Below are 13,443 nucleotides of genomic sequence, written 5' to 3'. Positions count from 1 at the left end.
TGTAAATTTAGTCCTTGCATCTTAGCTGAGACTGCAGCATCAGTTAAGCTGCAACATTTGTAGTTGACGAGGTGATACTATTACTAGTATAGTTCTTCCTCAACTGTTTGGAAAAGTTGGACAAGAGGTTCCGGCCCACAACATCAACCACAGCTGGTAGGACCTCTAACGACTGAGCTATTGCGATTTCCGATGGAGGATCTGGGAAAACTGGAATTAAAAGTTTCATGTAGAGTGGTATGCTTTGAATTATTCAAATTCAAACGTACAATAAATCTTTTCTATTTATGTACTGGCAATGCAACCGATCACTGAATCTTTCAATTTTATGTTTTTTTCGTAGTATATTTAAGAAACTCGGGGATATAAAGTCACATTTCAGAGTTCTTTTAATCGCATGAGCGTGTTCTATTAAACCAACTGGGTGGGTCACATGGCCAAACTTATGGATAAGTCCTACACTATATATTGCCACTAGAGGGCGCAAACTAGAACTTTCCATCAGTCATGTTTATACATTTTGACAGAATGTTCACGTAAACATTACAAAACACCAACCCGCATTCGTAATTACTCTCTTCGGTTATGGTAGTTTCGTTTTTATGTTTGATATTTCGCAACGTTGACGGGGGATGAAGTTTACACTATGAGAGTACTTGTTGCTGTGGTAATTAGAGCTGTTTAGAAGCTATAGTTCCATTATGTTGCGTATTGCTATGTACATTTTTTGCATGGGAAAGTAAAAATATTGTAATTTTTTTATTTTTACATACGTGTTACACTGATGGGGGGGGGGAGTATATGGGGACACAGACCTAACCGCAACTTTGGAGAAAATAAAATGTACAAGTGCAATGAAGAGAAAGTTTTTTTCTTTATATCCCAGAAAAACTCGCGTACGAGGTGTTTTGACTTTATACAGATACAAAATTATAAGTATACATTTTGAGAGAGCGTCATATTTTAAAGAACATTTATGGACTTTCCCGGCGACATCCCTACATGAATTTCGTTATGAGAACATGCACTCTGTTCCTTTTTTCAAATGGAATATGCTATAAAGAAACCCCAGAGCTGTTATTACGTCATATGTGAATGCATCACGCCTACGTACGAATCGTGGAATGTTATACTCAAAATTTGCATAATATTATGAATATTCGTGAACAGTATGAACTGAGTGTATCTTCACTTATTCAGGGTGTTATATCAAATAGAATCTCCGGGGACTATATATATATATATGATATGAAGTCGATAAAACTAAAACTGAGTTGATCCTCGTTGTTCTCCGCGTCAAATCCCCCAGCGCACATATTTATATGCACTATCAAGCAAAGTAGAGATACGTTCGTTTTCGGCGGTTATTATTTAAATGAATTTCCAAATCATGTCTATAGATGGCGCCCGTGCAAGATGTATTTTCAACACTTTTTGCTGGGATGATGTGTTTGTATTTTGATGACGGTAACCATGTCTTGCATTTGAGAGCGGGACTTTCGTGAAAACCGAAATGGCGGACTAGTATATCTAGTGGAGTTTTCAGCCAAGTCAGTTTTCACGTTTTTTTTTTTACCAGTACCAGGGTATTGCTTCAATTTTCTTTCAGTACGGTGGTGAATTATTCCAAATTACAATTTGAGAAGTCGCTATTTTTCTCGTGTTGACTTAATGCCTTTATTAAAAACAAAAATAAGTTTAAAATGTTTAACATTGTCGTCTGTAACAGATGGAGATTGGAAAACTAAAACGTGAACAACTTAAAGCGGTACCGTCGTCGCGCTGCGCATGTTTGGGTGGTGAGTCCCACCAGTCGAAATATTTCCCATAATGCAATCTGTCACTCTTGAGTACCAACACACAAAATGGCGGCGAAAGCGATGAAATATAGAAACCGGGACAAAACTAAAATCTACTTGGGAGCTTCCCACGGCAATTGGTGTGACACCAAGAACGTACAATTTTCTGGAAAGTCAAATGCAATCTTTGCAGCACATCTTTTAGATGTGCATCGTAGATACTGTCGCGATTGCTTCCCGGAAAACTCGGAATCGGAACGCGAGTGTGATGTTGTTGGTCAACTTGAACTTGATACTGTTCATGAAGAAGAGTCGACATTGAAGTAAGTGCAATTCATCATGTGTTTTTGAATGTATACACGTTTTATCTTTATACAATTTACAAGATGAAATCAGTCATAACAATTTGTTCACAGCTGATCTCGTCACTAACCGCAGTCGTGTTCATTGGGGGCTGATCACATCACGTCATTCTCATGCAGCTGTCGTCGTCCAGTGATAGAAAATTTACAGTATTATCATGAACGTGTATAGATTACTCGAATTCAAAAAAACTGAGGTACTAAGCCAGTATTTACTGGATAAATCAAACCATCGTGCGGCGATCGTAGTGTTTACGCCGCAATATCCGATCACGGAGAAACCGCCGATGCAGTCATGACATATGAGAGCGTAACCGTGATACTGTACTAACAAATGTCTTGCGCTGAGTGTTTTTTTTTCTTCTAACAATTCGACATATATAAATAGTGCAGTAAAAGAATATGGACTGCATTCCCCTGTTTATTATTCACTCTGTTTCGCAACATTGAAATATACTTTTACCAATTAAAACAATTTACCTATAAATACAAATGAAAGTCATTCATTCAATATTATGTATTTATTCTCATAGTGTGTTATCACCTATTAAGGTCAAAGATTCAGGTATTTCTGTTTACAAAGTATAGGGTTGTTTTTCTGCAACAAATTTTGATTTTGAAATTCCAATAAGTATAATATAATTTCAATGAATACTAATACTTATATTTGTTTCCCCCCTGTTATTTTTTCTAATATGTAAAATTGTTTCTATGTAGTTAGTAAAAATTTAAATTGTTTTCTGTTTTTAATCAATGCATTGTTGAGTTTTAAATGTTATATACTACTAGGTATAAATTTTTTTTGAAATAATTTGTTTATCAGATAATTGTTTATTTTTCATTGTTTCATTGATATTTTACATACATATACCCCTGGTAATAGCAATGGGTGTATGTTTTGTTATTACCTGATTTGATATAAAATTGGAAAGAAACATTAAAATCTGTAGTTCAGCTACTATCTGTTTTTGATAAATCAGAATAACTACTATTTATTTATAAGCCATATCAATGTGACGCTGATTGACATTTAACTTGTTGATTTATCAGTGCCCTGTTTGTAGAATAAACCAAGTTTATTACCATAGACCTGGTTAATTAAATTTATTGTGTGTCATATAGATATGCTAAGCTTGTCATATGATTTCAATTATGAAATGCTTTTTGATATATTGAGCAATGTTTTTTTTTTCTGAGCTGAATATATTTTAGTTTTAACACTAAATACAAAGCACACTCCATAACAATCTCATACAGGACTGCATATATACTTGGTACTGTACATGCTTATATTGATAAATTCCATTGCTATTCATTTTTCACAGTTGTAGAACCTGTTCCAGTTGCTTCGTCTACTCCTGTACGCCCTAGGCATTGTGAACCACAAGTCATGTAAGTGTAATGCTAGTACAATTTTTATTTATTATTTGTCATCAATACACATGATTACTTAGCAGATGTAACATTTTTACATTCCAGTGTGGCAATATATATGATATTGATTGCTGAATGAAGTTCAGCATTATTAAAAGTCATTATTCTGACAAACATGCTGAAGGGGTTGTTGTCTCTGGTCCCTTTTTGTTGTTGCCAGTGCTGAATGCATTTACTTGTCACCTTTCTGAATATATACTCAGCCCTCTATTACTTTCAACTATTACCATAGGATTGATCCTGAAGAAACGCTAACTGCAAGTGAAGAAGAAGATGATGGTGATGAATATGACAATGAGATATATATATCTAGCAATATCAGGTTTGCAATACTTATTGTTGTGGCAATGTTTGTGTATCTATCTGTATCTCTAATGTTTTGTGTTTTTGGCAAAATTGGGGTCAAAACTGAATTTTTTACTTCTCACAATACCGCTACTTAGAATTAGCGGTGTGGTTCTCTTCCATATTTGCTCATTCATTGACAGTAAGGAAGTGTAGCTTGACCGTGAACCGTGACCGTTAATAATGAATACAGTATGTGCTTGCTCCATATCTCGATGCTTTCAAAGTATTATATATAATTTATTTACAGAAATATCCAAAACTGCTCTGTTGAGGATGTTGTGCTTAATTTTGATTGTCATGGTACTGATGACAATGGAGTCACTCAAGATGATGATGATGATGATGATGGTGACGATTCATCTGTTGATGCTGTTGATATGATAAAAGCTCCTAAGTGTATAGCTTATGTGTCTACAATTGTTAACCTGGTGAAAAAGCTTCATGGAGATGTGTGCTGTCGTAACGAATGTGAGAAAAAACTCACCTACAGCCATTCTCTGGTTGGAACTGCTCTCACAATTGAATGGGTTTGTTCTGACACTCATAGAAATGGCAGATGGCAATCGCAACCACGTTATGATGGTATATTCGCTACCAATCTGCAACTTTCCATGTCTACATTATTATCAGGAAACAGTTTTAGGAAAATTGAACTTTTGTTTCGGTTTGTCAATATCGCCTGCATTTCAGAAACTACTTTTTTGCGTGTTCAGAAAATTTATGCTGCTCCTGCCATCCAAGCATACTGGAATACATTGCGAAAGGACTTGCTTGAGTCATATGATGGAAGTGTTATTCTTTGTGGAGATGGGCGTAATGATTCGCCGGGCCATTCTGCTCAATACTTATCATATAATTTTGGAGATTCTGCCTCTAAAACCATTTTACACACGGAAGTAGTAGATGTTAGAGAAGTTGGTGGAAAAAGTCCAAACATGGAACGCCTTGGCTTTGAAAGATCCATTGACCAACTAAAGACAATAATTAGGATTGAAGAAGTTGTCACAGATGCTCATATACAGATTGCAGCACTCATGCGTAAGTAATTACATTGTCCACTTTTGTCTCCGTATTTCTTATACAACAGTGCACAATTACATAACTGACTTGTACCATTCTAGTTGTTGCAGTCATGATGAAACACAACTATTAGAGTACTTTCAGTTAAAATAAAGCTGTAATATGTGTTCTTATTTGACCTCCAGTCATTAAAACAAATTGGTTGATTCTTTGTGTGCTGGGACTTGTTGTTGAATGTTTGAATTGCAAGAGATTGAGCATCTCTGCTGTGCAGTTCAACCATAAAAAGGTGTAAAATAACAAGCTTATACAAAATACAGAAATCGTGCATTTTATGCCCGGACATTGTGCTTGCCACTACACATCTTGAATGATACCTTACTATATGTTGTATTGAGACATAAATTTTTATATTAACAGCATATTATTCATAAATTATTCTGAGTATCAACTTCATGTGTTCAGTGAACATCCTTTTTTATGGCAATCAGCTTTAAAAAATTTGATAATGTTGCAGTTATGTGAGCAATGTGGAGGCGAATCAAGAAATCAGGAATCATTCCAATTTACAAGTTAAATGATCTTCCCATCATTATGCTTATGGTATGCTTCTTTTCAGGCAACTGTGATAAGTACACAGACATAAAACATTCATGGGACCTGTGGCATGGTGGAAAAAATATCCTTAAAAAGGTTGTAGAGGTAGGTTACAAATGTTGATGAAGTACACAAATGATATCACATAATATTGCTATATTTTAGTTTTTCATTGACTTAATCCCCACCAGCCAACTTCCAAGCTTTCCAATTTTCCGTTTTCATGTAATGGTTTCCATCTGATGATCAACAAATTAGCATTTTGTTTTCAGGCATCAAAATCAAAGAATTGTAAGGAACTACTTGTGTGGGCAACTGCGGTTAGAAACCATTTTTGGTATGCTTCCAAGGAATGTGGTGGTGATGAGAGGAAAATGAAGGTATATGTCATATTTAGTTTATGTGTTTTAGTTGAGCACTAGAGTGTTGTGTATTCTTCTATATAATTATATTATAATTACATGGGTACAAATATCATGTTGATCTTTTGCAGGCAATTTGGTTTGGCATTCTGCATCATGTGGTTAATGAACATGAGTGGTTATTGAATGTTGATGGTACATATGGTGGATGTGCTCATGAACCCCTGTCTGTAGAAAACCAGTGTAAGCCTTGGCTCGAAAAAGGATCACCTGCTCATTTGGCCCTTAGAAATATTGTAGAGGATAAGCGCCTGCTGAAAAATCTTGGGCACTACACTAACTTCAGGTGCACATTATCATTGTATTTTATGACTATCTTTCAGCGCAGGATTTTAAACATAGTGTACATGAACTTGTTACACATTTTCATTTCTGCTATTTTATATGATTAATTAAAATATGTATTTTTTGGTTTACATCATCAGACATACTGGTTTCTTGGAATCTTTTCATAGCCACATGTTGATGTATGCTCCCAAACGACACTCGTACACGTAAGTATATTATCATATGCAACTTTGTAGTAGAAAAACTTATGACTTATCAAGCTACTCTCAATAAAATCTAATAATAAATGTTCAATGTATGGTTCTTTCAGATTTGTTGGATATAAGGCTAGGACCCAGCTCGCTGCCATAGATTTTAACATGCATGCTGGACGTGAACAAGCTGTTAGTGAAGATGGACAACCAAAGTACGTAACAAAACACTGCCAGTGACAAAATTAGATCTTGTTAGAAATTGTGTTTATGAATTGATTTCCACTGAACAAAAATCAGATCTCATTCATTGATCTGAATCTGATCAATTTTTCATAAGTAAAAAATACTTTCTTTACTAAACTTTGTAATTCAATAGCCTGTCCAGGATATTTTGGACAGATGGGTTGAATGATAACGTTTTTTGGTATCCCATTTTTGTGTTGGTGACGCTACTCATACAAATCGAAACTACTATTAGTTTTTGGTCAAAGTGATCATGAGTAGAATTTGAGCAGATCTATTTTGTGAATGGCTCCTAATTTTACTTTAGAAAACTGTTGTTATTTCTTGCTTCCATACTTTGTATGACTGGACATGTTTTTTCTATCTAGGTTCAAAATCAACTATTCAAAACAGTCAAAAAGATTCTACCCGTCAGCTGTATTGGTTCCAAAACAATATACTTATATTACTGAGCTACAAGAACTTGTATTCAGGATGAGATCTACTGTTGAAGGGCATTTGTCTCAGCACATATCATTTGCTGAAGATGATCCACGCCGAATCCACAGGAGAAGATCTCTTATGGACCCACCAAGCTTGTCAGATCTTGTTTCACAACATCTGAGTAGATTTTCAAGATCATCTACATCAGATTGTACTACATCTAACCAGGTATTGTAACAGAATCTAATTACTTTAGTGTTATTTATATTAGTACTGGATTCTGCTCCAAATCAGCCATGGGTCAGTAACAAGTTTGGGTTTTGATACAAGAAACCAGAAACCACCCAGAGTTTCAGTAAAAATCTTGAAATTTTTATTTCAAAATGGAGCAGGTTTTTTAAACGTAACATTCGCACTTTCTTGGAAACCCCTTGTTGATTCCTGTATTCATAAGTTTTGTGTATTTTTGTTATGGGTCAGTTGTATATTGTACTAATGAAGTCCTTATTAAAAATGACTGGGTACAAACAAATCTTGCTGTACATGTTTCTAAGTACAACCATGGCATGATTTTTCCTGTGGCTGTACTGACTAACATGTGCAGCAATATTTTTTTTGGAACCGGCCAAATTTCATATGCGCCTCACTAGTACATTAAAAGCTAACAGCCAAATCATAATAAAAATATAGGTTCACTCAACACTGCTTATGACCCTATAATACAATCAACAAATACAAATAGACCTTGAACAACATAATTTATAAGAGTAACCGTGTTATTGATGTATGGAGGGTTTTCTGCTTTATAATACAACGTGCAGGAAAAGTCTGTATTTGTTTCTCACATTAATTTTACCATCTGCAACTAGTTTCAGGCTGACAAGTTTTCTCAAAATTTGTTTCTTTTTCCTTATTACAGACTACTTGACACATGGGGCCAGGAACAGCCACTGATGACGCTGTATACAATCAAAACCTGTTTCGGCGTGCATACTACAGTGTAAAGGCCAGAAACAGTTGTTAAATATGGTGTCCAGTTTAGTATGATAGAAAGTGGGTCAAGACTGAATATTCGTGGTTCCAGCGTTTCATAATAAATATTTTCTATCAATAAATGCACTTTCAAATGATATTCATCATAACCTTGTTAAAGAAAAAGTCAAGCCAAACAACATAATGACCCCTCAAGAAAAAGCTCCATAAATGTAGGAGAATGCAATGTTTTCATTCTCTAGATATTCAACTTTTCATCCGTATTACCGTATGTAGTCAAGCAAGCAAAGGATTATGGGTAAAGTCTGACATCATAGAATCTGTTGTCAGAAATTGAGAAAATGATTTCATCTATAACTTCAAAAGTGAAAACTTCAAATTGGCTGAAAGTTTAGAACATGGTAGCATATATGTACTTGTGCTTCTAAAATAGTTGTCATGGAAACAGAACTGAAAATATTTATTTACATGTTTTTTTGGGAGTATTATGTTGTTAGCCTTGACTTTCCTTTTAAAGGTCATTAGCATATTGTGTACGCAGTGTGCATGCTTCTGTCCCTTCTCCTGTATTGACTGCTCAGCAAAAGATTTGTACACACTCCTACCATGTCATACTCTGTAATATGCCAGAAGTGCTGTAGTAAGAAAACCATGAATAACATCGAATGCCAACCAAGAAAACTGAATGTGAAAAGTTTATTTTTCTATATTGTACACTACATAGAAGTATGACTACAGCAGCTGAACAAATTTGGCAGTTTGAAAGGCCATGTTAGTCATCTGACCACATAGATCAAAGGGAACTCTATTATTGCTAACATCCAAGTTTAAAACCCAATGTGACCAGAGAATACTGTAAACAGTTACAATTTGGCGGCTAGAAAATTTCATGATTTTTTAATTTGAGGCACATCAGCGGCAATTGAATTTTGTGAAAGTTGCCTGGAATTTAAAGCCACATAATTTTTTTATTGACTCTCTCATACTGGTATTTGTATCTGTGCTACGTTTAACAATTACAATGCCTGCCAAAGCTTTGAACGTCGCCAGATTTAAACGATGATACTGTTTTAAACATGATTTTCAGGTTTTCGTAAAAATGTATAGCAAGCAAAATTAAAGCGGTTTACAGTATGGCTATTGAGATTAACTATCATATAAATTCTGTTTGGAATCTAGCTGCTAATTTTTTTATTCTCTTATTTATACAGTTGTTACAAAGTGCATTATTAAATGTGACTAACTGATTAGTATTTATAATATAAATCAAGACCAGAGATGATCAATCCTGTATTGCACCTTCTTTAAAGCCAACATATACATTATTGGGGCTAGGAAATCTTCGCCTTACTGCCCAAACACAGCATGATGGTACAACACGACGGTTACCTTTCCCCAAACGTCCATATTGCCAATAAATAAATTGCCTATAGGCATAGTGACGAAAACATGCATTGTCTCTAAGAGGATTCTCAGCATATACATCAGCCACCACTCTCATTGCTACTTCAAGGACATCACCATCTAATACTAAATGTTGGAATAACCAAGAACCAGTAAGACACTCTTGGCCTTGTCTGACAACACAACATTTGTTCTCAATCTGAGTTGGCATATTTATGCATTGTCCACACTTGCACCATGGTGGAGTAGTCTCATTAGGCTTGGGAACAGGTAGTGGATCTGGAGGTGGATTACTGATGGTGGGGTCTGAGCCTTCTTGTAATACCAAGTCAGCACACGCACCTGGTTGACGTCTGAACAACTCTAATGTTATATGCTCAAGCCTTTCTCTGGGTAGACCACTAACAAATTCCTGAAAAATAAGAAATTTCATACATGTATTTGCAACTGTAAACAACAATCATACCACTGACTAAAATGACATGGGTAATTGAAACACGCACACAGTAAACATAGTTTTTGTTTTGGGGGGAGGGTTGAATAACAAATTCAAGTACTGCTCATAAAAAATGGAAATAGATTGTCTTAATTCTGCACTTAGGTCTTATGCACTTCTGAAAAGGGGCGATTTAAAAAAAGAATAACATTTATGAGCACAAATCCCTATTTCTGAATTATTGTCAGACGTGGTGTAATTCTATTTGCACATGCGTAACCTACATAGCAACAGGTGAGGGTAGGACAAAAATATAAAAAGTCAAATGAACACCGGTCGACATGCAACCCGGAAGTCAGTGAAGTCAGTGACATATTTGAAAAAGTTTTTTAAAGATAGTGGAGTGATTGTGGGTGGCTACAAACAAGGGCAGCTGGAAGAACTATTTAAGACAGCTGAGAAACATGAATTGTCAGTTAAAAAGGTGATTTTCAGAAAAAAACAGACTGAAATAGAGATGGTATGTGTATGTGTGTGAATACGACAGTTTTTCAACTCCCAAAAAATATAAAAATATTATGCTATAGCCAAAGATAATTTGCATGCTCGTTATTCTTGCTTAGGCAGAATAGTGTGCAAATTGTCAGAGGCTGGTACGAGTTAGTTGAAAGAAGGTGGCAGTTTTATTTCAGGTGAATTTTTGCGTTGAGATTTGGAAACATTGATGTTCGGTGCACTGCAACTCTGTGCGTTTGGAACATTCAAAATATGTCCTAGCTTCCGGTTTGTTGTCTCCAGGTCACAGAATATGTGTAAGCGCTATCAAATCTTTACCTGCATTTTTCTTTTGTGGTCTCTTTGTTTATCCTCCTCACTGAGCGGCACCTGTCTCTGCACCACTAGTCGTCGTTTTCTCTGAGGGATGCGAGTGTTCACTGCTACTGCATCTTCAGCCCCATCTGAGTCTTCAGATGTAGAATCCTAAAAACAAAGATAACATAATATTAAATGCTTGGAAATAATATTTTTATTAGTTTACAGCCACAAAAATATTGAATTAGGTAAAAAAAAAAAATGAAAAGGTTATTAATGCAATAAATTATATATTCATGGGAAAAACATTGAAATGTAGGTAAATTATGCTTCATAGCCAGGTGTAAATTAAAAATCTCTACTGTAAACATAGTTGAACAAAAATCACATTCAGCATATCATCTAATCCATATTGTATATACTTCTATTTTATGATTTTATTTTCACCCTAAATATCCCCACAAACCAATAAACAAAATTTCAGAGGTGTACACAAAGGGTATATGTCTAAATTATTTCCCTTGATAATTGTACATGATATGGGTGTTTGTCATATTAGGTGACTATAATGGTAGGTTGAATAAAAAGAAAAATATATTTTCATGACAACTAGTCCTGAATGGTTTAATTTTAATCTAAATTTATATACAACAATATAGTTTTGATTAGTAAATTTTGAATGCTGTTCGTGGAATAAAAACTGGCGTACATCAAACTTCATACAGTTGAGGCATGTAACAAGTCTAAATTTACCATTGATTTCCACAAAATTAACTTTGTAAAATTACAACTACACATATCTGGGAATAGTAATAAAATCATATGGCAAGTTTCAAAAATGTAATGTCACATCTGGCTACAAAAACAGACAAATCAATTTACATTTAAAATAATCTCTCTAGAATTTTAGATATATAGACCTAAAAATGAGATTATTTAACATCTTAAACAAATCAGTTATAATCTATGAATCAAAATGTTGGGGCACTGGAAACTAAAATTCAAGAAAACGATACAAACAATTTCAAGGATGAATTTAAAGAAAGACTTCCTTTTGTACCCCACACAAAATATTGGGGGGGGGGGTACCATAACTATTTTTGATAAATAGGTGAGGTGAAAATTTTTTTGGTGGGTGTATAGTATTTTGGTAGGATCAATCACTATCAATCAATATTTCTTTCTGAAGATGTTCTCAACAAATAGTACAAAATCATATTATTTGGCTGCAAGAGCATTGTTGTGTCAATACACACTACTACTCGGTGTGACATTCAGGCAATAAAATATTAGCAGCATGTAATAGAATTCCAAAATAAACAAAGCAAGCTTACAAGTATTCACATGATCAATATAATTGGATAAATACTGTGTCATGGAATATCAAGAAGAGACACATAGTCTGTGCATTTGATTATATAACTTCCTGGACTATCATTTACAAGGCCAATGACTGTCAATAAACAAAACACACAAGCCCTTCCAACTACTGTTTTAGTGTTGCATTAGCAGCATCTTTTTAAGTTATAAATTCCTGCTTGTAATGACTTTGACATCTGTTTTATTTGTTTATTTTTATTTTATGAAAAGGGAAAGGAAATGGTCACAAGGTACAAGCAACAAATATAAAACAATATGCTAAATAACAAAATACAATCACTAAATTACTAAATAATACAAAATTACTAAAATTAAAATGGCTATTAATAATATACGCATGCTAGGCAGTGGATAACCCTGCGTGTGCTTCGATAACTGTGTGTTCCGAATACTTAGCGACCCACCCACCCTTGGAACCCGAAGACCGGTAATCGTGAGCTACAGAACTGTATTTGGCTAGGTGGTGATTTACCGCAATGACGGTATTATCATATTTAATACCTGATAACTATTACATGTTTGTCTCATTTGAGGTACGTGATTATGAATAAATGATCCACCCAAAATGTACAAAAACCAATGTAAAATTTACATGGAGTAAAAAATAGAAATATAAAGTTTCGCTTACCGATGCCTTATTCATGCATGGCCGGTGTTTACCACAACTACATGCATCGTTGCACAATTCGTCCCATGTCTTGCAAGGACAAGCTCCACGTCCGTGTTTCCGCATACAGGCACCTTTGCATTTGCAGGACCTTGGTTCATCAACGTTTTCAACTGTTCGCAGTGCTTCCTCAATCATCGCTAAATCGTAGTTTGCCGCCATTTTGAATTAGAAAAAAATAGCGAGGTGCATTGTGGGCAACAAAAGGTGTTTGTAAATAAAAACTCTGGACATGCGCAGCGCGACGACGGACCCGCTTTAATGAAACGTGTTTGGATGTTACCGCCACCAACGGCAATATTGTGACATTGTAAATGTGGGTGCTCGTTTGTAGCTTTAATTTCAGTCATAAAGTGAAGACAGCTATAAGAATACAACTATTAGCCTTATTACTATTATTTTACTTTGTTTTAATTAATTTTAAATCAAATAATCACTAATGCATGTACATGTATGAAGTTTCTCAAATTACGTGAAATAATTTTTCCTCCAATTTCTGTCTTAATCCACTAAAAACTTCAAAATACTTTGATGCCATGTGAATTGATGCTGGCAACAAGACAAATTCTATTTGGGTTTGGGGCAACACTTCATAATCAAGGATTTCATACTCGTACATC

General features: G+C 34.9%; 2 protein-coding genes across 2 annotated transcripts; one reads left to right on the top strand and one right to left on the bottom strand.

Annotated features, from left to right (window-relative positions):
* Window positions 1-1,763: 1,763 nt before the first annotated feature.
* LOC102805489 (uncharacterized) lies at window positions 1,764-8,245 on the top strand. The gene is made up of 11 exons (XM_085494160.1): window positions 1,764-2,122; window positions 3,487-3,553; window positions 3,828-3,917; window positions 4,191-4,981; window positions 5,583-5,665; window positions 5,833-5,940; window positions 6,054-6,268; window positions 6,408-6,476; window positions 6,581-6,676; window positions 7,076-7,358; window positions 8,050-8,245. Coding segments are annotated over exons 2-11 (1,746 nt in total). The 5' UTR covers window positions 1,764-2,122; window positions 3,487-3,551; the 3' UTR covers window positions 8,059-8,245.
* Window positions 8,246-8,805: 560 nt separating this feature from the next.
* Window positions 8,806-13,029, bottom strand: LOC146748658 (uncharacterized). The gene is made up of 3 exons (XM_085494161.1): window positions 12,785-13,029; window positions 10,798-10,944; window positions 8,806-9,939 (listed from the first exon to the last, which is right to left on the bottom strand). Exons 1-3 carry the CDS (start codon window positions 12,983-12,985, stop codon window positions 9,406-9,408), a joined length of 882 nt encoding a protein of 293 aa, XP_085350287.1. The 5' UTR covers window positions 12,986-13,029; the 3' UTR covers window positions 8,806-9,405.
* Between the last annotated feature and the right edge of the window lie 414 nt (window positions 13,030-13,443).

The sequence above is a fragment of the Saccoglossus kowalevskii genome, chromosome 2 (genome assembly GCF_978046115.1).
Source record: "Saccoglossus kowalevskii chromosome 2, keSacKowa6.1, whole genome shotgun sequence".
Taxonomy (NCBI): domain Eukaryota; kingdom Metazoa; phylum Hemichordata; class Enteropneusta; family Harrimaniidae; genus Saccoglossus; species Saccoglossus kowalevskii.
This window is presented reverse-complemented; position numbering and strand designations above follow the sequence as displayed.

Excerpts from the sequence above, each read along its gene's own strand:
- LOC146748658 (XM_085494161.1), bottom strand. The coding sequence starts at position 12,985 with ATGGCGGCAAACTACGATTTAGCGATGATTGAGGAAGCACTGCGAACA. Across the intron at positions 10,945-12,784 it reads CATGCATGAATAAGGCATCG|GATTCTACATCTGAAGACTC; the intron begins GTAAGCGAAACT and ends CTTTGTTTTTAG. Across the intron at positions 9,940-10,797 it reads ACCACAAAAGAAAAATGCAG|GAATTTGTTAGTGGTCTACC; the intron begins GTAAAGATTTGA and ends CTTATTTTTCAG.
- LOC102805489 (XM_085494160.1), top strand. Across the intron at positions 3,918-4,190 it reads TATATATCTAGCAATATCAG|AAATATCCAAAACTGCTCTG; the intron begins GTTTGCAATACT and ends ATTTATTTACAG. Across the intron at positions 6,269-6,407 it reads GGGCACTACACTAACTTCAG|ACATACTGGTTTCTTGGAAT; the intron begins GTGCACATTATC and ends TTACATCATCAG.